Source organism: Dipodomys ordii, unplaced genomic scaffold (genome assembly GCF_000151885.1).
Source record: "Dipodomys ordii isolate 6190 unplaced genomic scaffold, Dord_2.0 Scaffold42, whole genome shotgun sequence".
Taxonomy (NCBI): Eukaryota; Metazoa; Chordata; class Mammalia; order Rodentia; family Heteromyidae; genus Dipodomys; species Dipodomys ordii.
The window spans coordinates 4,273,618-4,298,496 of NW_012267258.1; the positions used below are offsets into that span (position 1 = coordinate 4,273,618).

The 24,879-nt window shown below is 47.0% G+C and overlaps 1 protein-coding gene across 2 annotated transcripts; it reads left to right on the forward strand.

Moving 5' to 3' along the window:
- The first annotated feature begins 1,026 nt into the window (after positions 1–1,026).
- Endou (endonuclease, polyU-specific) lies at positions 1,027–18,744 on the forward strand. 2 transcript variants are annotated; one of them, XM_013018800.1, is made up of 10 exons: positions 1,027–1,190; positions 5,676–5,798; positions 7,587–7,646; positions 8,061–8,198; positions 8,637–8,808; positions 9,362–9,561; positions 14,903–15,016; positions 15,646–15,752; positions 16,951–17,093; positions 18,520–18,744. In XM_013018800.1, exons 1-10 carry the CDS (start codon positions 1,136–1,138, stop codon positions 18,638–18,640), a joined length of 1,233 nt encoding a protein of 410 aa, XP_012874254.1. In that variant the 5' UTR covers positions 1,027–1,135; the 3' UTR covers positions 18,641–18,744. The 2 variants fall into 2 exon arrangements, with proteins under 2 accessions (XP_012874254.1, XP_012874255.1); XM_013018801.1 differs by lacking the exons at positions 5,676–5,798; positions 7,587–7,646.
- Positions 18,745–24,879: the final 6,135 nt, after the last annotated feature.

Below are 24,879 nucleotides of genomic sequence, written 5' to 3' on the forward strand. Positions count from 1 at the left end.
GCACTGTCTTTTCACATTTTTGTTCAAGATTCATGCTCTACCACCTGAGCTACAGCTCTACTTCCAGCTTTTTGGTGGTTAATTGGAGATAAGAGTCACAGGTGTGTCTGCCCAGGTTGGCTGCAAACTTGGATCCTCAGATCTCAGTGTCCTGAGTTGCTAGAATTATAGCCATGGGCCACAGAAGCCCCACTAGCCTCATGGATTTTTCTCCTGTTGTCTTATCATCCATTTTTGCCTACATCCGCATGTCTGTGGGTAGAACCTCCTATGGGTTGAAAATGAGACCTGTGAAGGGGAGATGAGCAGCTCTGGTGCAGTGTACCCCAACCTTCTTCGGTCCCACGGGCTTTCAGTGGAGGCAGGGAAAGCCACTGGAGATGTGGACAGGGTTTTCCCATCAGGTGAGCTAATTTGGCCACTCTTCATTTAATCCCAGTGACTCTAAACGTAGACTTTCTGTTGCTTGTCAGGTTAGGTCGGTGACAACAGGTAGGTGGCTGGTTAGAGAAGATCACTCAAAGATAAGCAGATGCTGGGCTGGGAATGTGGCTTATGGGTAGAGCACTTGCCTAACATACATGAAGCCCTGAGTTTGATTCCTCTGTACCACATAAACAGACAAAAGCTGGGAATGGTGCTGTGGTTCAAGAGTGCTAGCCTTGAGCCAAAGAAGCTCAAGGACAGTGCCCAGGGCCTGAGTTCAAGCTCCAGGACTGACAAAAATAATATATATATATATATATATATATATATATATATATATATATATATATATATATAAAAGCAGGAGCCTGCCAGACTAGGTTCATCTTGCTACATCTGCTGGCATGGCCTATTTTTTTTCTTAGCTATAAATGACTAGCATTACCGGTTCTGCACATCTGGCATGACCTGCCTGCTTAGTCACCTGCTCTCGAGCTTCAGACAGCTGTTGGGGCCCGCCTCCATTCTACCTCCTATCCATCTGGGGTCCCTCCCTCCCCTTTCTTCTTCCTGAAAGGAGCTGGATACACCAGATCCACAAGTCCTGATGTCTTTAAAAGGATCCGCCGCTGGAATGAAACACGGTTGAGAGCTGAGAGACTTGACTCTAGTGAAAGTCAATATCGTCAATATCCTCCAACTGGCCACCATGAGGGTTGGAGTGCCCTTCACACTGATCATGCTCTGCGGCCTGGCATGGGCTGGTGAGTTTCTCTCCGGTTGGCATAGGAGTAAGGTGGGGAGAGGTCTTGCCTAAAGAACAGAGGACTAGGCCATTTGGCAGAGGATGAAGGCAGAGAGATGAGGGAGAGTGAACTCTGTCCTCTAGTAATGGGAAGCTTTAGGCATGGGCTACAGGTGCTGTCCCTGTAGGAGTAGGCTGTGTGGGGTGGAGGAGTTGTAGGGATGATGGACTAATTTCATGGAAGCCCTTTCCATCTTGGAGGGTTAACTCCAAATACCACTGGTCCCAACTTCTTAACCCCACAAAGTATTGTTTTCTTGGGCCATTGTGTGTGTGAAGTGGGTCTGGGGCCTTCTGGGATGGACTGGTCCAGTTATTTTTAGCCACTCTCCTCTCTGCTGCTGAAGATAGATGAGGTTGTCTGGGGTGTGTGACCTGGGTCTACATGAAATCTTGAGAGATAGGCAAACACAGGAGGGAAAGAGGAACCCAAGATCAGGTGGTGAGCCATGTCTCATCTGGGGCTGTAAGAGCAGCCAAAGGAATGGGTCTTTATCCCAATGTTAAGGGTACTAAAGAGTAGACAGGCACCCATAGCTCACGCCTGGAATTCTAGCTACTCAGAGGCTGAGACTTGAGGATTGCAGTTTGAAGTCAACTTAGGCAGGAAAGTTCTTGAAACTCTTTTAACTAAAAAAAAGGCAGAAATGGAACTGTGGCGCAAGTGGTAGGGCTCCACCCTGGAGTTTAGATGCTAAGGGACAGTGGCCAGGCCTTGAGTTCAACCCCCAGTACTGGTACAAAATGGTGGGGGGGGGAGAGGGCTTGGCCTACAATTTCAGGAATGTAAGGGATAGCCAGGGCAGAGGAAAGGAATACCTTCCTGTTTTGTAACTGTACAAAACGCTGATGCTGAAGTGCTGATCGGTAGTTAGTGGGTGGGAAGGGAGGAGTGCCAAGGGAGGGGGACCAAGCTGAAGGGTGTGGGCCGAGTCTTCCTCTGAGCTTGATGTTATTTTACCCTGCCAGGCTGGTCCTGTCTGAGACTGTTGCAAAGATCAAACAAGATCACTGGGGATAGCTGGGTGCTGTTGCTCACACCTGTAATCTTAGCTACTCAGAAGACTGAGATCTGAGCATAGTAATTCGAAGCCAGCCAGGACAGAAAAGTCCATGAGACTCTTATGTACAGTTAACCAGCAAAAAGCTGGAAGTGGAGCTGTGGCTTAAGTGTTAGAGTGCTAGCCTTGAGAATAAAAGCTCAGGGACAATGCCCAGGCCCTGAGTTCAAGCCACAGAACCAGAAAAAAAAATCACACAGGAAAAGAGTAGAGGAGTGAGATCTCAGGACATTGGGATTTCAGTTAGGATTGTGATCATCAGTATTGGGGGGGGTGGGAGTGGGATCTCTTGGGGATCATTTCCAATCAGGCTGTTGATAAGGAGATCCCTAATGGAATTCCTAAATGGAAAATCCTTGTAGGAAAACCTTGTTCCTAAATCTTCCCTGTACCCCTGCCCAGCACCTCTCTGGTGCCCTGAGAATGGAAAGGAAGCAATAGAGAGACAGGGAGGGTGTGAGACCTAAGACTCAGGACTGTTGGTTGTCGGAAGTGGAGTAGGTGGTTGTGGAGGGGGGAGGCTGGTGGGATTCAACTCTCCCCATCTCCTTTGGAGAGGAGACATCTGATTCCTGGGGACGTCCCTGAGGGTGCTAGGGGTGCAGGCAGGCATCAGATCTGGCTGTGAGCAGATAGAATGTAAAACCGACAGAGGAGTGTCATGGCTACTCCCTGGTCCTCTAGGCTGCTGCCTAGGCTGTTTCAAGTCAACAGAGGCTGAAAGCTGGTCCTGGGGATGAAGCTTCTTGGCTGATGAGGTCTCCATGGAAACAGAGATGGGGGGGGAGAGGGAGGGAGGAAGAAAGGAAGGAAGGGACAGCAGAAAGCATGTCCAAGAGATGAGACAGTGTGACAAGGGACAGAAAATTGCTGGAGGGAGCAGTGATCTAGGCCCTGGCTCCTAAGCAAGACTTCAACAAAGCCTCTCTGTTCACAGGAAGTGTGAGGTGGGGCACGGGAGTGAGTAGCCAGGATGACTGGTCATCTGAGTGTCCCCAGCAAAACATAGCAAGGCGCCTGTGAGGAAAAAGGCCTTCCCACTCCTGCCTACCACCCTCATGCTTCAAGGCCACTGAGAAATGTGAGGATCCTGGGCATGGGGCGCTCACTGGGGGACAAAGCTCTGGAGCAGGGATGACAAAGCGTGTCCAGTCTACTTGGGCCAGTGGGGGGTGCCCTCCTGGGCTTCGCAGCCAACTATTTACTTGTTGTCCTACTTAGTGGGTGCCAGTGCTGGAGGAGGGTGAATTCCTTCTGGTCTGGCCCGTTAAGAGCAGGGTGCCGACTCGCCCACATTCTCTCCCTGTGGATACGGTGTGCTGCCAAGCGGGCAGAATGGGCAGCTGACCAGGCTCCCTCTCTGGCCGGATGGTTTCCCTTCAGACCTTTGCATTCAGGTGCCAAGGGAGGTAGTTTAAGATTCACAAGGAGTTCCTGTGAGCTTGAAGGACACCGTGGCCTCTGGCGTGGTAGCCTGTGGGGACAGTCCACTGGACCATCGCCCTTTCCTCTTGGAGTTGACGTAGATCATGTGAAGTTGCCTCAGGACCCGAGTTAACCTTGACCTGATATCTCTCTTACTCAAGGAAAATTGATTCAAATCTGGGTGCTCATGGCTCCCACCTGTCATTCTAGCTATTCAGGAGGTGGAGAGGTGGAAGATCCAGGTTTGAAACCACACCCAGGAAGAAGAGCTTAAGAGATGCTGTCTCTGAAAATAACCAGCCAAAAGCTAGGCTGGGGATGTGGATCAAGTGGTAGAGTGCCAGCTGAGTAAGAAAGCTGCACAAACAAGCAGAGCAAACAAAAGAAAGTGAGAGTTCAAACTGAGTTTAAGACCTAGTATCACCCTCCAAAATAATGGCCACAACCACATAGATAGAAAACAGTAGAACTAGACTTCCAGCCCCAAATATTCTTTGCCAGGGTCTTGGGTTTTCCTCAGTGCTCTCCCATCCCTAGCAAGACCTGGTATAAATCCAAGCCTCCAAATCCAAGCCAGTTAGTAACCCCTCCTCCCTAAAATTTGCCTTCAACTCTGGCCAGGCCTAAGTGGACATACAGACCTGTGTCCCGTACAACCAGAGCCAAATTCCATAGTTAGCCAAAAACAAAACTAACATTATCTCTCTTCTTCTGCCATCTTCCACCTAACCTTAGACCTACGCAAATACTCATGCAAAATTGTCATTTCATCAGCCAATTTACTCCTAGCCCAAGTCCTTTGCTGTAGCTCTTAGTCTAAAACCTTCCTCCACACCTGGTGCATTTTGGGTGTCTGTTTCCTTCTTGGTCTGATGCAGATGCTCACAATGCCCTTGATTCTGACCTTGACATTCTGTGCAAACCTCTGCCAGATCCCCAAATCCAGCATTCTCCATAGGGAAACCTCAGGAACCTCAAATGGGAACAAAAGCTCTGTTATTACCCCTCAAGGCCAGAGTGGGAGGAAACAGCCTCTTGGCTCCTGCCCCACGCTGCCTTTGCTGTGGGAGCTCTTGGTGAGGCCTGTTTGTTTATTTTCTTCCACAATAGTAGTGGGTTTGCACTGTGCCTTTTAAACTTGATTGTTTTATGTTCCTTGTGACCCCAAGCTTGCTTCTGCACATCATGTGTCTGGATCGAGGGATGTGGTCTGTGGTTACATAACAGAATCTCATCCCTAAAGCCCAATTCTTACCCATACCCACCTCATCCCAGCAAGTGTAAACTCATCTGAATGCGTTCCAGAGGCAGGAAGGGAGAGAAAGCTGTGACCATGACGGGTGTGGGGCAGGGTTAGGGGTAGAAGAGAGGGCAGGTGGAGTCATTGGAAGAACAGCCACAGATCTGTGGTGTGGCCACCAGTGACCCACACCCAGCCCACACATCTTTCTTTGGCTGACCTGAAGTTTGTGTATGTGGTGTAGGCTCACATACACATGCACGCTAGTCCTACGGCTTCGGATCCTAGGTGCTGACCCTGAGTTTTGTTGCTTAAGGCTGGTGCTCTACCACTTGAGCCACAGCTCTACTTCTAGACTTTTTGCTTCTGATTATTGGGAGATAAGAGTCTCACAGACTTTTATGCCTAGGCTGGTTTATGAAGCAAGCTGCTCAGCTCTCAGACAGGTGTGAGCCATCAGCCCTTGGCTTCTCTTCCTGTCTCATTCTGCTGCTTTGCTTGTTCATGTCTCTGACTTCGTCCAGCAGGCAATTGAATCTGAGACCTTGGTCAGGGCTGTGAGTTTGGGAATCATGAGGGTAGAGGTAGTGGTGGTAATGGAGGCTAAACTGGAGCCTATGACCTTACCTGCCCATCTATAAACCTTCCTGTAGGGGGCACTGTGAGGAGTGTCCAGAATCACCAGAGAGCTCAGTTTTGGACTTTCCCCAACTTCTAGGAAACATGGAGTCCTGCGCCTCTCGCTGTCATGAGAAGTTTGACCGGGATGCTGCCTGCCAGTGTGACCGCCGCTGTCCCCGCCACGGGGACTGCTGTGAGGACTATGAACATCTTTGTACTGGTGAGGTTTCTTGGAGGGTGGAGAGCCCGGAGGCCAAGCAGGCCTGGCCACTTATGAGTCAAGTCTACCCAAGGAGTGTCTTGCTGTCCAGAGGGGACCTGGGGACTCAGTGAAGACCTTCTGGACAGGAGAGCCTTCAAAGACAGAGGCAGTGGTTCAGGATCTGGCTACCACTCGTCTCAAGCTTTCTAGGAAGTCACCAGTTTTTGTGTTGGTATTGAACTTAATTAAACTCAGGGCCTGTACATTGTCCTTGAATGGAACAGCTCTCCTTCTGGCTTTTTGGTTGTCAATTGGAGACTTTCCTGCCTGGGTTGGCTTCAAACCCAGATCCTCAGATCTCAGCCTCCTGAGTAGTTAGGATGACAACTGTGAGCCACCAGCATCTGGCTAGAGGTCCCCAATTTAAATGTGATCGATATCCCTCAGTTGCAAGATTTATGTTAAATGATCAAGATGAGCAATACCTTGAAATTTTAAGTACTTAATTCCACAAAAGAACAAAACAATAAGCAATAGGTTAACATGAATAACATTACCAATTCTTTTGCTTTTATCCTTCCTTCCTTCCTCTTTCTTTTTTGTGCCGATCCTTTTTTTGGGGGCTTGAACTCAGGACCAGAGCACTGTCCTTGAGCTTTTTTGCTCAAGGTTAGTGTTCTTCCATTTGACCCACATCTCCACTTCCAGGGTTTTTGGTGGTCAATTGAAGGTAAGTGTCTCATGGACTTTCCAGCCCTGGCTGGCTTCAAACTAGTATCCTCAAGATCACAGCTTCTTGAGTAACTAGGATTAGGTATGAGCTACTGGCACCCAGCCAGAATACAGTTCTTATAGGCCTAGGAATTTCCCCCTAACTGAGAAGTTACAGGAGTCATAATAGATGGTCTTAGGTCAGGGCTTTGTTGTTTGGAGAACATCAAGACTATTGTCATAGCCAACCAGAACTTTCAGAAAGCATCACCATTACCCCTTTTTGTGGGGTCAAAACTCAGGGGTCTTGTGCTTACTAAGTAGCTTCTCTGACACCTGAGCCATACTTCTGGCTCTTGGGTTTCAGTTATTTTTTGAATAGGGCCTTTGTTTTGGTTTGGGTAGGCCTGGACTACAATCCTCCTATTTATACTTTCCATGTGATTGGATGCACGCCACCACATTCAGCTTTTTATTGATTGAGATGGGGTCTTACAAGATTTTTTCCTGAGCTGACCTCCGGCTACAATCCTTCCCACCTAAGCCTCCTGAACAATTAGGGTTAGGGATGTAAGCCACCATGCCCAGCTTCCCCTTCCATTTTTATACTGGGTATCCAAATGGTCCACTGCGGGGGCGGGGGCGGGGGGGAGAAATATTTTCATATTTTGAAAAATATAATCTCAGTAATTTGAAATCCATCAGAAATAGCTTACATGTCCAGTTTTTTGGTTTTTTTTGGGGGGGGGTCCGGTCATGGGGCCTGAACTCTGGGCCTGGGCGCTGTCCCTCAGCTCTTCAGCTCAAGGCTAGCACTCTACCACTTGAGCCACAGCGCCACTTCCGGCTTTTTTCTTTTTGCTTATGTGGTGCTGAGGAATCGAACCCAGGGCCTCCTGCATGCAAGGCAAGTGCTCTACCACTGAGCCACCTTCCCAGCCCACATGCCCAGTTTTTATTCTGGGCATCTGGAACTTGTCCTCTGTACCCTGTATCTGTTAATTTCTTGTTCCTGAAGTTGGGGAGCAGAGGACTAGGAGAAAATGGGAAGAGAAGTCTTGGAGATGATTGGTGACTTTGTTTCTCTACTTACAGCTGAAGAGGAACCCACAGAACCCGATACACACCTGGAGCTGGAAGAAGCCCCCGCCAGCTGTGAGCCTGCCCCCCAGATGGGGGTGGGGGGCAATGGGAGGGTCACTTTATCCTCAGCAGCAGCAGGCCCAGGCTAGAGACTGGGGCCCACGCAGCTAAGGGGAGGCCAGTGAACAGGAAAGAGAGCCTGAGGCCTGGGGAGGGAAGTGGAAGAACTTTATTTTTAGAGTGGGAAGATTATGAAAACAACAGACCAGAAAGTAAAGTCAGACCTCAGAAGGAACTTCCTGACTGCAGGGTGTGCAGGAATGGGGTTTGTTTGTTTCCCTTCCCTGGAGACCTCCAGTAGGAAGGGCAAGGAGCTGGGCCCAGGGATGCAAGCAGGGCCTGTGGCAAGCAAGGCCTGTGGGAGTCTGGCGTGCCCCCTGGTGGTCACAGGGACCTGGCCTCACACCACCCCTTCGTTCTTGGCAGACCTGTACTCAGCACCCAACTCCTGCCAGGGCCGCTGCCGAGAAGCCTTTGACAAACACCACCCTTGCCACTGCAATGACCGCTGCCAGGAATTTGGAAACTGCTGCGAAGACTTTGAAAGCTTGTGTGGTGACCACGGTCAGTCCATCCCCTATGGAGATGCCCAGAGATGTGAGGGATTCTCTAGAGAAGTGGTTCTCCAGATGTGGTGCTTTGCTGGTCAGCAGCCGCAGCCTGGGCTGAGACTCTGTAAAAGGAGGTAGCCAGGGCCTCCACCTCACAAGGTTGAGAAGCTCGGAGCTGGCTTACCACTCTGTCTGAACGTGCCCTCCAGGGCATTCTGAAACCTAGACTGCACTCCTTTGAGGGAAGGGATGAGGGTGGACTTTCTGTGGCCATCATGGAATTACCTGTGCTGATGTTCAGCATCCGTTGAGCCCCTGTCCTTCAACTACCAAGTCCCTCTTTCTGATCTGGCTTCCAGAAAGAGCTCACAAGGGGGTAGACGCGATTGCCCACCCCACCGCATTCCTTCTGGCTCTGACCACCTTTCCCCTCTCCCCCAATTTGTCCCAGAGGGTTTCTCCCACAGTAGTGACACCATTACCAAAGAAGAGCTTCGGAGCATCTCTGAGAAGATCTACAAGGTAGACACCAACAAGGCCCGGAAGGAAGACATCATCCTCAATAGCCAAAACCGCATCACCCCAGCTGAGACAGGAGACCAAGTGGATCACTGCCCAGAGCCGTGAGTTCTCCTTTGTGCCTCCTTGCTTCCTTTGATACCTCAGCTATTTGCATCTCAGGCCAGGCAGGATAAAGGGGTGGCCAGAGGTGAAGGCACCTCGAAGGGCTGTTGGTGATCTTAGTTGGGAGGGGTTTCTGTGGCAGAAATAGTACTGATCTTCCAAGAGGGATCTCATGTGTGACTTTTAGGAGCAACTGGGTATGGTGGCTCATACCTGTAATCCTGGTTATTCATGAGATTGAGATCTGAGGATCAAAGTTCAAAGCCATCATGGGCAGAAAAAAATCCCCAAGAGTCTTATCGCCAATGAACTAGCAAAAGGCTGAAAGTGGAGATGTAACTCAAGTGGTAGAGTATCAGCCTTGAGCAAGCACTCACGGACCGGAGTTCAAGCCCCACTTCTAGAACCAAAACAACAAAAAAAAGCACTCGGAGTCCTCTCTGCTTCTGAATCCACCCCTCTTGGGAAGCACCTAACCTGTACAGAAGTTTGTGGAAGGGCTTTCTGCTACTTGTGGAGGATTCTCAGTGAGTCTCCATCCACCTGCCCCAGGCTCTTCACTTATGTCAATGAGCAGCTGTTCTCCAAGCCCACCTATGCAGCATTCATCAACTTGCTCAACAACTACCAGAGAGCCACTGGCCTTGGGGAACACTTCAGCGCCCAGCAGCTGGAGGAGCAGGCTGTCTTCCTCAGAGAGGTCATGAAGACGGCCGTCATGAAAGAACTCTATGGCTTCCTCCATCACCAGAGTGAGTAAGCTGACCCCAGGCCCTGGGAGGCCATGGGGACATAGTGCATGGGCTATGGGAGAGTCAGGCCCTGCTGAGATTTCCCTAGTAGGGTGGCTGGAAGAGTGGGTGAGGGGGTGGTAGGGACCACGCAGAGACATCTGAGAAGGATCACAGACAAGGCACAGAGAAATCAGGAACCCCATCAGGATCTGAGGGTTCTCTGTCTACTGGCTTGGAAATAATTTCATCTTTTGGTTGTTAGCCATCTGTGGGTCCTCTACCATCTGTGTCCATCTCAGGATCCTTTGCATCTGTCCCCTCTCCCACCCCAGGGCACCTTTCAATCACTCCTTTGTCCAGAGTTACTACAGTTCGGGCAGATCCCTGCCACCTCTCTGTCTCTCTGTCTCTCTCTCTCCTGCAATGAAAGGGCGTGGCCAGTTGCACGTGTTTGCAAAGCAATAGCATGAGAAAACCAACAAAGGTTCAGAAGATACTTCTACCCAGAAGAGCTCTGGCTGGAATGTCTCAAGATACAGAGCCATTCCAATCAGACCAAAAAAGGTCTTGGCTTTGAGATTCCTTGGCTCAGGGCTCTGGTTGTTAGTTGTCCTTCCTCCAGATTCCTTTCCTGAACTCTGGGGCAGCTGGGCTTTGTCTCAGGGGTGGGTCTGTCCAGGTCTCCCATCAACTGATGGTGGGATCCGTGGAACTAATAATGCCTTTCATCAACTGCCTAGGCTGAGATGGTAACACTGATTGTTTTAGGTGAAACCAGTGGCCCGAGGAGCCTATGTAGTGATGCAATCCTGCAGCGCCCCCTGGTGTCTGCTCTATGCTAATACATGAATGGAAGGAACTGAAGCCCTTCATTCACGTTTAGTGAGAGAAACTGAAGCCCAGCCAGGCTAGACTTGAACTAGGTCACAAAGGGGCTCTCCAGGCCAGGTTGCTCTCCTTCTCCCCTCTTTCCCTGTCCAGATCCCACTTGTCCTCCAAAGTTCTAGCTCATGTCTTCTCACACTTCGAAAAGTTTCAATGGCTCAGCTTCTGTTGGCTTTGGTACCTCTTGAGAGATTGTGGTGTGGCCCAAATTAACCACGGGTCAATGAGACTTGATTTGATACACAGTTCTGTGACTTACTCAGGTGCAATCATGGTGGTGTGGCTTGGATGGATTTATCCACATTTGATGTGCTGGAAATTTGATCCCTAACATTGAATGTGAGATTGAGATTTGGAGGTGAGCTCTCTTGAGAGATGAATCCATTCCTAGATGAATGGATGGTCGAAGGAGTAGCTTGGTTATAAAAACAAGCTCTCTCTGACATGCTTGCTCTGTCTTGCTGGGAGATACCATGTCACCATTAGAAGACCCTCACCACATACCTGCCCCTCAATTTCCCAAACTCTAGTATTATGAGCCTGACTAACTTCTTTATAAATGACTTGGTCTTAGGTGTTTTGTTATATTACAGAAATTGCACTAAAATCCTGATCAAGTTGTTTTTCTCCTTTGATTCTTATCTGTGAAATAAACTGGGACAGGGGGCAGAATTAATATTTGTAAAGGACCCGGTAGAAATCCTGGCAACTATTTAAATGCTAGTTAGGGTAACTATTTACCTTGAGAACTCATTCTGTTATCAAATGTTGATTCCATCTTGTTTTCCAACTGTGTTTTAATCCTTGAAAGGAGAAGAGTATTCCTGGTATCTCTTTTGGATCCTCCCCACACAGTTCTGGGAAGTGAACGGTCAGAATTGGACGGCTTCATGATTGAAAGCCTCGGCCCTGACCCTTCCCGTGGGCCCCAAAGGCCTTTTGAACATCACATGGCTCTCTAATCTGTACCTACATAAAACTTAGTGTAAAGAGAACACTCAGTTCTCACGTCTTCCCCCAGCCCTGCTCCTCCCTGCGTCTTCCCATCTCATACACATCACCGCAACCCATTCCATTTCTCAGGCCAAAAGCCAGAGTCAGATGTGACTTAATGTTCTCTACACCGTCTCCTCCACCAGTTAGCCCCTCCCACCTTGAAAATATATCCTGGATCTTCCTCAGCTACCAAGCTGCCAAATAATTTCCTCTTGTTCCTCCTCCTCTTCCTCCTCCTCCTTCTCCCTCCTCCTCTGTTTTCTTCCCCCCTCGTCCTCTTGCTTCTCATTCTCCTTTTTCTCTTTCTCCTTCTTCTCATCCTCTTCTCTTCCATCTCTTCTTCCTCTGCCTTCTCCATCTCCTCCTCCTGCTTTTCCTCCTTCTCTCCTCCACTATCCCTCCTCCTCCTCCTTCTCTTTCTCCTCCTCTTCTTTTTCTCTTCTTCCTTTTCATTCTCCTCTTTCTTTTTCTTTCTCTTCCTTCCTTCTCCCTTTTCATCTTCTTCTCTTCCATCTCTTCTTCCTCATCCTTTTCACTCTCCTTTTCCCTCTTTCTCACCCTTCCTCCTGCTCCTTAACCTTCTCCTCCACCTCTTCTTCCTCTTCCCCTTCTCGCCTCCTTCCCTTCTTCTTTTTCCTCCTCCTTTTTTAACTCCTTTTCTCCCTTCCCCTCCTTTCTTCATTTTCTTTGCTCCTCCTGTATCTTCTCTTCATATCCCTCCTCCTCCTTTTTTCTTTGTTCTTTTACATTAAAACAATTTTATTACTATTTTTTTTGCTTATGTGGTACTGAGGAATTGAACCCAGGACCGACCCCATGCATGCTAGGCAAGCACTCTTCCACTAAGCCAAATTCCCAGCCCTTCTTTTATATTTTAACACAAAGTCTCACTAGAAAGCACAGAATGGTCTTGATTCTCAGTTCTCCTGCCTCAGTTTCCCAAATATCAGGGTTGTAAGCATATGCCGCCACAAACTACCACTGACTGGGAAAAACATTAGCCCTAAACTGGCCTCTCTGCTTTCACACATATGGCCCCATCTACATTTTAGAAACAAAGCTCCTGTCACATGATTTCCTTGCTTAAAACCTTTGTGTCTGATCACCACCAAGAAGCTGCAGGCTGGGCCCACTCTAGCACCTGGCTTACATGGGTTTTATCATCTTATTTATTTATTTATTTAGGTCAGTCATAGGGCCTGAACTCTGGGCCTGGGCGCTGTCCCTGAGTTCTTCAGTTCAAAGTGAGTGCTCTACCACTTGAGCCATAGCACCACTTCTGGTTTTCTGGTGGTTAATTGGAGATAAAATTCTCATGGACTTTCCTGCCCGGGCTGGCTTTGAACTGTGATCTTTATACCTCAGCCTCCTGAGTGGCTAGGATTACAGGCAGGGTTTTATTATCATTGTCTGTCTCAGATTCTTTACCTATTACTTGGACAACCAGTCATGAACTGTCAGTGTCCTTACATAGCAGCACCTGGAACAGGGCTGGGCACGCAGGAAGCATCCCATGCATCTAAAATATTGGGCTGAGCTCTGACCTTCTCGCCATGGCATGCAGGACCTGCAGCCCACTACCTTCAGATGTCCTCCCCAGCACTTTCCCCCACTCTCTATGCTTCAGACATAGAAGCATCCACCCCCCAGATCTCTTGGAGAGAGCTCATTATCCTTGAAATCTGAGATTAGTGCTATCCTTTGGAACATTCCTTTCTGATCTTCCTTTTAGGAAGAGTGCGTGTCTTAGTTTGTTCTATGCTGCTATAACAGAAAGTAAAGGGAACAATTGATCACATACACAAACATATTGGTTTGCAGTTCTAGAGAATGGGAAGTTTAAGGTTGAGAGTTAACGTCTGGCTGGGCACTGATGACTCATGCCTGTAATCCTAGCTCCTCAGGGGGCTGAGATCTGAGGGTTCCAGTTCAAAACTAGCCTGGGAAGGAAAATCCTTGAGACCTCTACTAAAATTGACTACCAAAAGCTGGAAGTAGAGGTGCGACTCCAGTGGTAGAATGCCAGCCTTGAGCAGAAAAGGCCAAGTATGATCATGAGGTCCTGAGTTCAAGCCCTAGGACTAAAGAAAAAAGAAAAAAAATTGAGAGCATTTGGTGAGAGCCTTCATGCCCTGTCATTCCACACCGGAAGGCAGAAGTGCAGAGGGGGAGAAAGAGAAAGATGAAAGTGCTGAACACATCCCTTAAATGGAGATCACCTAGCCGGGCGCTGGTGGCTCACGCCTGTAATCCTAGCTACTCAGGAGGCTGAGATCTGAGGATCGCGGTTCAAAGCCAGCCCAGGCAGGAGAGACCGTGAGACTCCTATCTCCAATAAGCCACCAGAAAACCAGAAGTGGTGCTGTAGCTCAAGTGGTAGAGCGCTCGCCTTGAGCTGAAGAGCTGAGGGACAGCGCCCAGGCCCAGAGTTCAAGCCCTACGACCGACCAAAAAAAAAAAATGGAGATCACCCTCTTGATAAGGGACCCATACTCACAAAATAGCCTTCATTCATTCATGTATTCATGGCAGCAGAGTCTTATAGCCTAACTACTTCTTAAAAGGTCCACCTTTTAGTTCTGATATGTAGTGTATTAAGTTACTAACTCAACTAAGCTTTGGTAATGGGGAGACACATTCAAAACATAACAACTCAGGCTGGGCGCTGGTAGCTCACACCTGTAATCCTAGCTACTCCAGGGGGGCTAAGATCTGAGGACCGAGGTTCAAAGCCAGCCTGGGCAGAAAAGTCCCAGAGAGACTCTTCTCTTTAATTTCACTCAAAAAATGGAAGTGATGAAATGGCTCAAGTGGTAGCATACTCACCTTGAGGACAAAGAGGCCAGGCTCCGAGTTCAAGCCCCACAACTGACCAAAACAAACAAAAACACATATTAACTGAACTTCGATCTCCATTTGCAGTCATTATGACTTAACTTTGTTCTATTGTCTTCTTCCCACTTATTTTTTTTCTTGTGAACTCTTTGGCCTTGCATTTTCACTTGGATTTTTTTTCTCAAGGCTGGCACTCTACCACTTGAACCAGAGTTCTACCTCAAGCTTTTTGATGTTTAATTGGAGTTAGGAGTCTCAAGAACTTTCCTACCTGGACTAGTATTGAGCCATGATCCTCAGATCTCAACCTCCTGAGCAGCTAGGATAATCGGCATAGGTTACAAGCATCCAGCTCTTCGCATTTAGATGAAATGAAGTGATGTTATTCATTTCATGGTTCCCTGTTTATATTGTCTTTATTCCTGAAGTCTAATTGTAGAGACAGAAATCCTGCCCTTATTTTTCCCTGCCCACTCTGCAGCCTTCAAACCTGACCCTGGCACCCAATGTGGAGTGGACAGCTGATCAGATTTGTTGATTGGACCCCTGTTTCTCTAGTTGTACTGGTACAGGTAGCACTTCCCTGTTTTCCAGGCCTTGTCCCAGAATCCTTTCCCAGAATCCTTTATGCTCTTCTCCACAGATCGTTACAGTTCTGAACAAGAGTTTGTTGAAGACTTGAAGCACATGTGGTTTGGGCTGTATTCCAGAGGCAGTGAAGAGGGAGACTCTAGTGGCTTCGAACATGTCTTTTCAGGTGGGATCATTCTGCTTGGAAAGAAAGAATGGGAGGGGTGACGAGGCTTGGCTTTGCTCTGAGTCATGAACCCAGCCAGCTGGCCACAGGTCTTATTCACCCCCTGGGCTAGAAGGGTGGGATGTGACCAGCCTCTCTTAGAGTAACTCAGAGGGAGAAAAGAGACCAGATACAGAGTTTCCCAGGGGCTTACATCTAGGATGAGTGAGTGTTTGGGGCATCATTGATCTGCCTCGGAGCCCTCTTCTGTTCCTTTCAAAGAGACCTGTCTCACAGGCTCCCACCAATCCTGGCTTGTTCCTGGAGAAATCATGGAGAAGAAAATATGATGGTGAGGTCCTTAGGATCAGCCAGGAGGAAGGATTGTTCCTTGGACCTGAACTGAAAGGAAAGATTGAGAATATGAAGGGTTCTAGGCAGACAAGTGGCTAACCCCATGGACATTCTAGAAACTGAGGAGAGAGAGTAAGAGAGAGCAAGAGCAAGAGAGAGAGACAGAGACAGAGACAAAGAGACAGAGAGAGACAGAGAGAGACAGAAAGAGCTCCTGGGATTAGGATAGTGGAAAAATGACAGGGCAGGGAAGGAAATGTCAATCACCTTGTTCTTTTCTTTTTTTTTCATTATAGGTGAAGTCAAAAAGGGCAAAGTCACTGGCTTCCATAATTGGATCCGCTTCTACCTGCAGGAGAAGGAGGGTTTGGTTGACTACTACAGCCACATTTATGATGGGCCGGTGAGTCCCTGGGCTAGAAAAGCAAGCCTTATGGTGCCTCACTTCCCATACTCACTCTACTCTGAATGGTTGTTCTTGCTTCTCACCTGGGTGTGTAGCAGCAGCCCAATGGAAACTGGGAATCTGGTGACCTCATTTGCTGGTGGTGGTTTAATCAGCCAGGAGATGGAATATCTTCCAAGCAGTGAACTTTAGAAAGTGCAGGGGACAGGAGACAAAGGGTTCATGCCCAGACAGCAGGCCAAGGGCAGAAGAGGATTCTCAGAGTGGAGAGCCAGAGAGCTGCAGGCACCTTCTGCATCACTGTTCTTAGGTTGTAGCTGGAGGAAGCTGAGTGTTGGTGCCTCACACCCAGCTGTAATCCTAGCAGAGGCTGAGATCTGAGGATTTGTGTTTTGGAGCCAGTTGAGGCAGGAAAGTCCACAGGGCTCTTATCTCCAGTTATCCACCAAACATCCAGAATTTGAGCTGCTGCTCAAGTGATAGATCACTAGCCTTGCGCAAAAAAGGCTCAGAGACAGCACTCAGGCCCTGAGTTCAAACCCCAGGACTGGCATAGAAAAGGAAGTATGGGAGGGAGGGAAGGAGGGAGGGAGGGAAGGAGGAAGGAAGGAAGGAAGGAAGGAAGGAAGGAAAGAAGGAAAGAGAAAGAAAGAAGATGTAGATGAAGTTTCAGTTGACTTGTAAGAGCTAAACTCCATACATATATACAAATACACACATACACACACACGTGTGTGCGTGTGTGTGTGTGTGTGTGTGTGTGTGTGTGTATGTGTCTTGGTTCTGGGATTTGAACTCGGGCCCTGGGCACTGTCCTTGAGCTCTTTTGCTCAAGACTAGTGCTCCACTTTGAATCATAGCACCACTTCCAGTTTCCTAATGGTTAATTGGCAACAAGAGTCTCACTGACTTTTCTGCCCTGCTGGCTTCGGATGTTGACCCTCAGATCTCAGCCTTCTGAGTAGCTAGGAACACAGGCGTGAGCCACCAGTACCTAGCTTTCTCTATTTTATAAGAAACCTCTGACACCCTGCATCGAGATACTATTTGAGGACAATAAACTTTCTCTTCCATGTGCGAAGGCCGCAGGAAACGGTCACATCCCTATGACTCTGGAGCAGCTCATATGGCCCCTGACTGTGGCCTGTTTGTCAGTGGCCTGAGCAGTCTCCCTCTGCCACTTTTCCCTTTGTAGTGGGATTCCTATCCTGATGTGTTGGCAATGCAGTTCAATTGGGATGGCTACTACAAGGAAGTGGGCTCGGCTTTCATCGGCAGCAGCCCCGAGTTCGAGTTTGCCCTCTACTCCCTGTGCTTCATCGCTAGACCAGGCAAAACGTAAGTACTGATCCAGCCAGGGTACTGGGGCAGTGGCTGGGCCTCACACTCTTTGGCTGGGGTAAGATCGGGAGGACTAGAGTCTTCACACCATGGCTGAGAAGGCTTGGATAACTTACTAGGTTTGGTCCTCAGTTTGATCTCTTGGATAATAAGGTTATTAGGATTCATTTAGTGATCACCAAATTTCATCCAAGCAGTAGAATCATTTTCCATTGTCTTAGCCCCAAAATGAAGTTTTTTTATTTTTTTTTGGGGGGGGTGTCCAGTTGTGGGGCCTGAACTCTGGGCCTGGGCGCTGTCCCTCAGCTCTTCAGCTCAAGGCTAGTGCCCAACACTTGAGCCTCAGCCCCACTTCCAGCTTTTTCTGCTTATGTGGTGCTGAGGAACCAAACCAGGGCCTCATGCATGCAAGGCAAGCGCTCTACCACTGAGCCACCTTCCCAGCCCCAACTGCCTTCTTTTTTTTAAAGGCGTGCACTCTACACTCTACTTCCTACTTTTTTTTCTGGCTAATTGGAGATAAGAGTCTCTCAGAGTTTCCAACCTGGCCTTGAATTGTGTTTCTCAGATCTTGGCTTCCTGAGTAGCTAGAATTCCAGGCATGAGCCACCAGCACCCACTCTAACTGAAGTTTTATGCAGTAACTTAATATATAAAGATGTTAAAGATGGAGTTGTCCTGGGGCTCTCATCCTCTCAATTTGGCTCTGTGTGTGGTGGGACAAAACCTAGAGCCTCAGAGAGAGCAGGAGGTAACAACTGGTTCTTCTGCTCTCCATCACTTGGGAACTTTTGATCCTTTGACTTTTGAAACAGGAAGCAAACATAGACTTCCTGAGGACTTCTGCTCTAGGATCTATGAGTTTGGATTATTACTCTGGAAAAGATGAGCAATTCTGTTCTTGTTAAATTTTTTTAATTTTTGGTGCCAGTCCTGGGGTTTGACCTCAGGATCTGTGTGCTTTGCTTAGCTTTTTCCCACTCAAGGCTGGCACTCTACCACTCGAGCCACAGTTCTACTTTAGGCTGGCTAATAGTTAATTGGAGATAAGAGTTTCATGGACTTTTCCTGCCTGGGCCGGCTTCTAACTGTGATCTTCCCATCTCAGCCTCCTGTGTGAGAAGTTCTTTTTTTTTTTGTCAGTTGTGGGGCTTGAACTCTGGACCCGAGCGCTGTCCCTCAGCTCTTCAGCTCAAGGCGAGTGCTCTACCACTTGAGCCACAGCGCCACTTCCCTGTGTGAGAAGCTTTGTTCTTTAAGGGGATGGTGAATCAGGTGTGGATGGCGAAGGCTACCTCTGATTCTGCGGGAGCTTTCATCTTGGAGGCTGGACCTTCTCAGGGTCTGCCTGGAGCCTTCCCTTGGTGCAGACAGAGGAGGGGCAACGTGGTGGGAGCCTCTGACTTGGGATCTTCCTCCACAGGTGCCAGTTAAGCCTAGGTGGATATCCCTTGGCCATCCAGACCTACACCTGGGACAAGACCACCTACGGGAATGGCAGGAAGTACATCGCCACAGCCTATGTGGTGTCTTCCACCCGATAGAGCTTCAAGCCGGAAGAGGACAAGAAGGCTCATTCGGAACTGAAGTGCTGCCTGCCTTGGACCCAAGAGGGGAGAGAGGACCCCAAGAGCCCCACATTCTAAATCTACAAAAAGGGACCCTCCCAGTCCAGAAGGGAAAGATACCAATTAGGAAAATGTAGAGAAGTGGTCAACTCTTTATTTTAAGGAAGATAGTCTAAGAAATGGACTGCTGGAGGGAGAAGGTGGTGCCACACGTGCACCGCTGGCCTCATCTTTGATCGGAAGGGAAGGGGTTGCCTCCTTTTCTCTTTTTGGGATGGGTGAGAGAGTAAACCTGATGATAATATTACTGTGAAGGTGAAGAACGACTGATCAAAATTCCAGATGACTATAATGGCTGTGATTGGATACAGCTCAGGTAGAAGAGGCATGCAATTCAGCCCTCTGTTGGGCTGGTCTTTTCTAGAATTTAAATCTTCTCAGAATAGAGGCTGGAAAAATCTGACATGGGCTGAGCAGGGTAAAGGCTTGAATACTGAATGGGCTGGGGCCTATGGCTTCCTCCAAGCTTGAGTGTGTGTGTGTGTGTGTGTGTGTGTGTGTGTGTGCTGGTCCTGGGGCTTGATCTCAGGCCCTCACATGCTCACTCAGCTTTTTCACTCAAGGCTGATGCTCTACCACTTGAGCCATACTTCAACTTCTGGGTTTTTTTTGCTGGTTAATTGGAGATGAAATCTCATGAATGTGTTCCCCTAGGCTGGCTTCAAACTGTGATCTAGTGCTTAGATCTCAGCCTTCTGAGTAACTATGATTATAGAGATTGGTGTCCATGAATGCCTGGCACCCAGCTAGGCTTGAGTGCTTTTATAGCCAACTCACTATCTGCTTATATTTGTGCCATACACACACACACACACATGTGTGTGCATATATATATGTATATATATATATGTATATATATATATATATGTGTATATATATATAGAGAGAGAGAGAGATAGAGAGAGATGTTTGGTGCAGTTACAAATTTGTGTTTTGATTCCAAATAGTTTTGTTTGTGTTTGGAGAAAAAAAAATCTTATATGAGGAAGATTTGGTATTGAGGAGAAAGGAATTTCTAGTTTGATGTCATCCACAGTTATATGAAGGCTTATTCAGATTCATAGTTTGAATAATGCTAGGGAGGTCAGAGATCCCTAACTCACCCTCCGTGCTGCATTTGGAGGCCAGGGGCTCCCCCACAGAGCCAGGCTTGCATCATGGAGGTCATGTTTCCAATTAAAGTTACCTGAAAACCCTGCAAATGTGTCTCTTCTTTCCCTGTGACCCTCTGACAGGTGGTATCTCTGCCTTGGCCCTGGAGTAGGGTTGGAAGCTTTCTCAGAATGGCTTGGAGATTTTGTAGTATCTGGGTGAGGTCCCCAAATGAGTCACCAAATTTCTCTACAGAGACAGGGAGAGAATTCTGTGTATGCCTGTCACCATGAGGCCTGGAAAGAGCAGTGGAGATTTATGGGGAAACGAATAGAGATTGGGTGGCCCCTATCCTGTGAAACAGTCTCCTTAGTCACACCCATGAGGAGCAGAAAGAGCCCCTGGGTGCAGCTATTGTGCCTAGCACAGGTTGACCAAACAGAGGGAGGAGACGATGGTGAAAGGAAACTGACTTCTCACCTGTGCACAGACCATTTGGGCCAACATGCTCGCAAGCTGCCAAGCGCAAGGTGAGAATGGGCAAGTTGCAGAGTACAGAGGAGGGTACCTCTGGTCATATAGTATAATACTTACCAAGATGGGGCTGGGAAGGTGGCTCAGTGGTAGAGCACTTGCCTTGCATGCATGAGTCCCTGGGTTCGATTCCTCAGCACCACATAAGCAAAAAGAAAAAAGCCAGAAGTGGCGCTGTGGCTCAAGTGGAAGAGCGCTAGCCTCGAGCTGAAGAGCTGAGGGACAGCGCCCAGGCCCAGAGTTCAGGCCCCACGACCGGACCCCCCCAAAAATATATACATATATATATATATTTATCAAGATGAACTGCAGGAAATGGGACCAAGAGGGTTATTTTTGTTTGTTTTTCTCTTTTGTTGATCTGTCTTTGGAAGGAGAAATGAAGGGACAAAGGGTGCACAAATGCAGTAATGGTACTCACACTCACTAGGCACTACATTGAAAATGAACTATACAGGCTGGGCATGTGGCTTAGTGGTAGAGTGCTTGCCTAGCATGCATGAAGCCCTGGGTTCAATTCCTCAGTACCACATAAACAGAAAAAGCTGGAAGTGGCACTGTGGCTCAAGGGGTAGAGCCCTAGCTTTGAGCAAAAGAAGCTCAAGGACAGTGCCTAGGCCCTGAATTCAAGCCCCAGGACCTGAAAAAAAAAGAACTATATAATCTGTGAGGAGGGATGGGAGGGAAAACTGGGAGAGAGTGAAGGAAGGGGTGGAATTGTCCTGACTTATGTAACTGTAACCTCTCAGAATATTGCCTTTATAATAAAAATTAAAGTATTTAATTAGAAAAAAAAGAGTACAGAGGAATGAAGTAGGGCCTTGTCCTGCTCTTTCTCAGAGGTGTTCCCAATCCAGTAGGATAGATAGGAGGTCCGCTGGACACAGGGGGCTCAATGCCTGTAATCCTAGCTACTCAGGAGGCTGAGATCTGAGGATCACAGTTTGAATCCAGCCCAGGCAGGAAAGTCCACAAAACTCTTATCTCCAATGAACCACCCCAAATCTGGAAGTAGAGCTATAACCCAAGTGGTAGAGTGCTAGCTTTGAGCACAAAAGCTCAGGGACGGTGCCTAGGCCCTGAGTTCAAGCCCTTGGACTGGCACCAAAAACAACAACAAAACCACAGAGTATCACTTGGATATAAGGATCAAGGTTCAGACTCTGAGGTCAGATTCCCCAAGGGTCTAGCAAGGGTGGCTGACTGATAGGGAAAATTACTGATTCAGATCAGCATCCTCATCAGTAAGATGGGGACAATAATACCACTGTGGGATAATCAATGTAGATGCTATGATAGCTGCTTTCATCATTTTTATTTGTCTCACATACTATGTAGATTTATTTATTTTTATTTTTCTGATACTGGGGTTTGAACTCAGGGACTAGGTGCTGTCCCTTAGCTTATTTGTTCAAGGCTAGCGTTCTACTATAGAGCCACATTTCCATTTCCATTTTTGGTGGTTCATTGGAGGTAAGAGTCTTATGGACTTTTCTTCCCCAGGTTGGCTTCAAAATGTGACCCTTATATCTCAGCCTCTTGAATAGCCAGGATTACAGGCCTGAGCCACTAGCTTATAGATTTCATTTTGTAGAAGGAAGCAATTCACTTTCCCTGTGAGCAGACTTAACCATTATCTAATGATGCTCAGGACTTGTGCTTCTGACAGAACTCTTCTGAAGCCTTCTGGTGGACAAGTGGAAGATAGAGCTAGATATAGGAGAGGAGAGTCACTATGGCTTCAGCTTTGCAGGATATTTGATATATTCTTACCATTTCTCATGTGTTGGTATGATTACCTTTATTTAAATTTGATTTAGATATCTGAGACTCACTCAGATCAAGTTATGTTCTTAGTAAGTAATAAAATCAGATTTACAAAATTCTACCCTTTTCTTGCTTGCTGTAGTGAGCTTGGATTTATGTATTTATGTATGTATTTATTTTTGGTCCTGTCGTGGGGCCTGAACTCTGGGCCTGGGCCCTGTCCCTCAGCTGTTCAGCTCAAGGCTAGCGCTCTACCACTTGAGCCACAGCGCCACTTCCGGCTTCTTTTTTTTTTTTGCTTATGTGGTGCTGAGGAATGGAACCCAGGGCCTCATGCATGCAAGGCAAGCGCTCTACCACTGAGCCACCTTCCCAGCCCTGAGCTTGGATTTTGATATCTAGCTGTTCATGTATTGTGCTGTATGTGTGGGGTTGTGTTTGTGTGTGTGTGTGTGTGTGTGTGTCTCTGTGTGTCTCTGTGTGTGTGTCTGTTTCTGTGTGTCTATGTGTTGGTACTAGAGCTAGAACTCAGGACTTCATATTCTTGATTGTCTTTTTTATTTATTTATTTTTGCTGGACTTGAGGCTTGAACTCAGGGCCTGGGTGCCCTCCCTGAGCTCCTTTTCCTCAAGGCTGGTATTCTACCATGAGCCAAAGCTCCACTTCCAGCTTTTTCTGTCACTAATTGGAAATAAGGGTCTCACAGACTTTCTGCCAGGACTGGCTTCAAACCATAATCCTCAGATCCTCCTAATTAACTAGGATTACAACAAACCAAGGGCTCCCAGAACTCACTTAAAAAAAAATCAAACTGGGGCTCTACTATGTGAGCCACAGTTCCACTTTTGGCTTTTTGCTGATTAACTGGAGATAAGAAATTTTCAGATTTGTCTGCCTGAGCTTGCTTTGAACTGAGATCCTCAGGTCTCAGCCTCCTTGAATAGCTATGATTACAGGTGTGAGCCACCAGCATCTGGGTTATTATGTGTTTGTTTGTTTGTTTGGTGGGGGGCAGGGCCTTGCTATGTATCCCCAGCTGGTTTCAAACTCACAATCCTCAGCCTCAGGAGTGCTGGAATTTTAGGCTTTGCCAATATATTGGGCTTTCAGTTTGTTTTAAAAGAATACTTAATGCTTACACTGGGTATGGTGTCATAGGCCTGCAATTCCCACCCTCTTGTGGTGGAAGGAAGAGGATTGAGAGTTTGAGGCCAGTGTGGGCTACATAATGAGACTTGTCCCAATCAATCAATCAAACTAACCATCCCTCTAGAACTCGAGAGTATTTAAGGCCTAAGACAGAGGCTGCTGTTGCTCCTCGATATTTACTCTCCTCATTTCCTTCCTTAATTCATTGTATTCTGTTTTTAGATAGGTACATGACTGCCAAGAATAAAAAGCCCCAACTTCCTTTGTCATGATGAATGATCATGTGCCTAAATCCAAGCCAATGGTAAATAAGACGGAAAAATATTTTTTTTGGTCTGAGACCAGGACTTGAATTTGGTACCTAATGCTTTCAATCATTGGCTAGCATTCTCTAACCTCAAAATAAAGCATTCTAAAGGGGCCTGAAGTACCATTGTTTCTTTTTCTCTTCCTTGCTGACTTAATTTCAGACACAATTGCTGCTGGAGCTTGAGTGTCTATATTGTACCATGAATGAAATCATTGCTGGAGATGGTCAAACAGTAGTAGGCCCCAGGGCCTCATATTAGGATTGTGCTGGATTGTTTATGTTTAGACATACACAAGATAGAAATACTTTTTCATGTTTAAGCTTTTACCTCCGGCTTTCTGTCACATATCTCTGTTACAGTATCTGTAATAGAACACAATATCTGTGTAAAAGGAAGTAAATTTTCATCCTAAAGATACTTACTAACTTTGCTGAGATTCCTATTAACTGCCAGAACATTTTATATTTAACTGCAGGGAAAGAACTCCATGGTTGTTTAGACATGAAATCAACAGCTTTCACAATGATTCATTGTATCAATTTACTCTTGCAACAGATACTCATATTTGTTCCCTCTAATGATTACAATGTCAGCATATAAACCACAAAAAGATTGTGTCCTTGAAAATCACTATACAGATATTAACAGTGAGTTCAAAGGAGAGAATTGGAGTTTATTTTTGGTAAAAATTAAGAAGTGAATAAAACAGACATCTAAGAAAGGCATGATGTACTCACTTTATTGAAGCCTATTTTATGACAATTGCCCATAGATGTGTAGAGGTCTCTAGCAGAGAAGATGGTTGCATTTCAGCTCACAAGGAAGAAGACTGTCTTAGCAGGGAAAATCAGAGCCCCCGGATTAGATAGAAGTGGCTGTTAAGACATTTATTTAACTCGTTTTTGCTCTTTGGTCCTATATTCACTGTTATCTTCTGATAATATATGGGGGAGGGGAGAAAAATAGAGGAAAGAGAGTGGGGAGATTTTACTCTCTCTAGGTCTATGAACAATTGACCCTGTTTTAGCTCATATCAGTCAGCTCTGCTAATATTAATAAAAACAATTATAGACCACCAATTATATGCCATCAATTATAGACAATTATAAGACCATCAATAAATCAATATTGTTTTAAACTCATCTATTATTAATTTTAAACTACATTAGGATCTCTTAAAAGCAGGTTGATTTCCCCATAACACTAACAAAAATATTTCATTAATAAATATTTTGGTGATGCACTTAAGGATTTGATTACTAGGACCTTAAAATTCATTTGGGGTAGAGGAAGTAATGACA

Bases quoted from the DNA above. Each gene is read 5' to 3' on its own strand.
- Endou (XM_013018800.1), top strand. From the start codon at position 1,136: ATGAGGGTTGGAGTGCCCTTCACACTGATCATGCTCTGCGGCCTGGCA. The intron at 1,191-5,675 runs GTGAGTTTCTCT...CCCAACTTCTAG, and splicing joins CTGCGGCCTGGCATGGGCTG to GAAACATGGAGTCCTGCGCC. The intron at 15,017-15,645 runs GTGGGATCATTC...TTTTCATTATAG, and splicing joins CTTCGAACATGTCTTTTCAG to GTGAAGTCAAAAAGGGCAAA.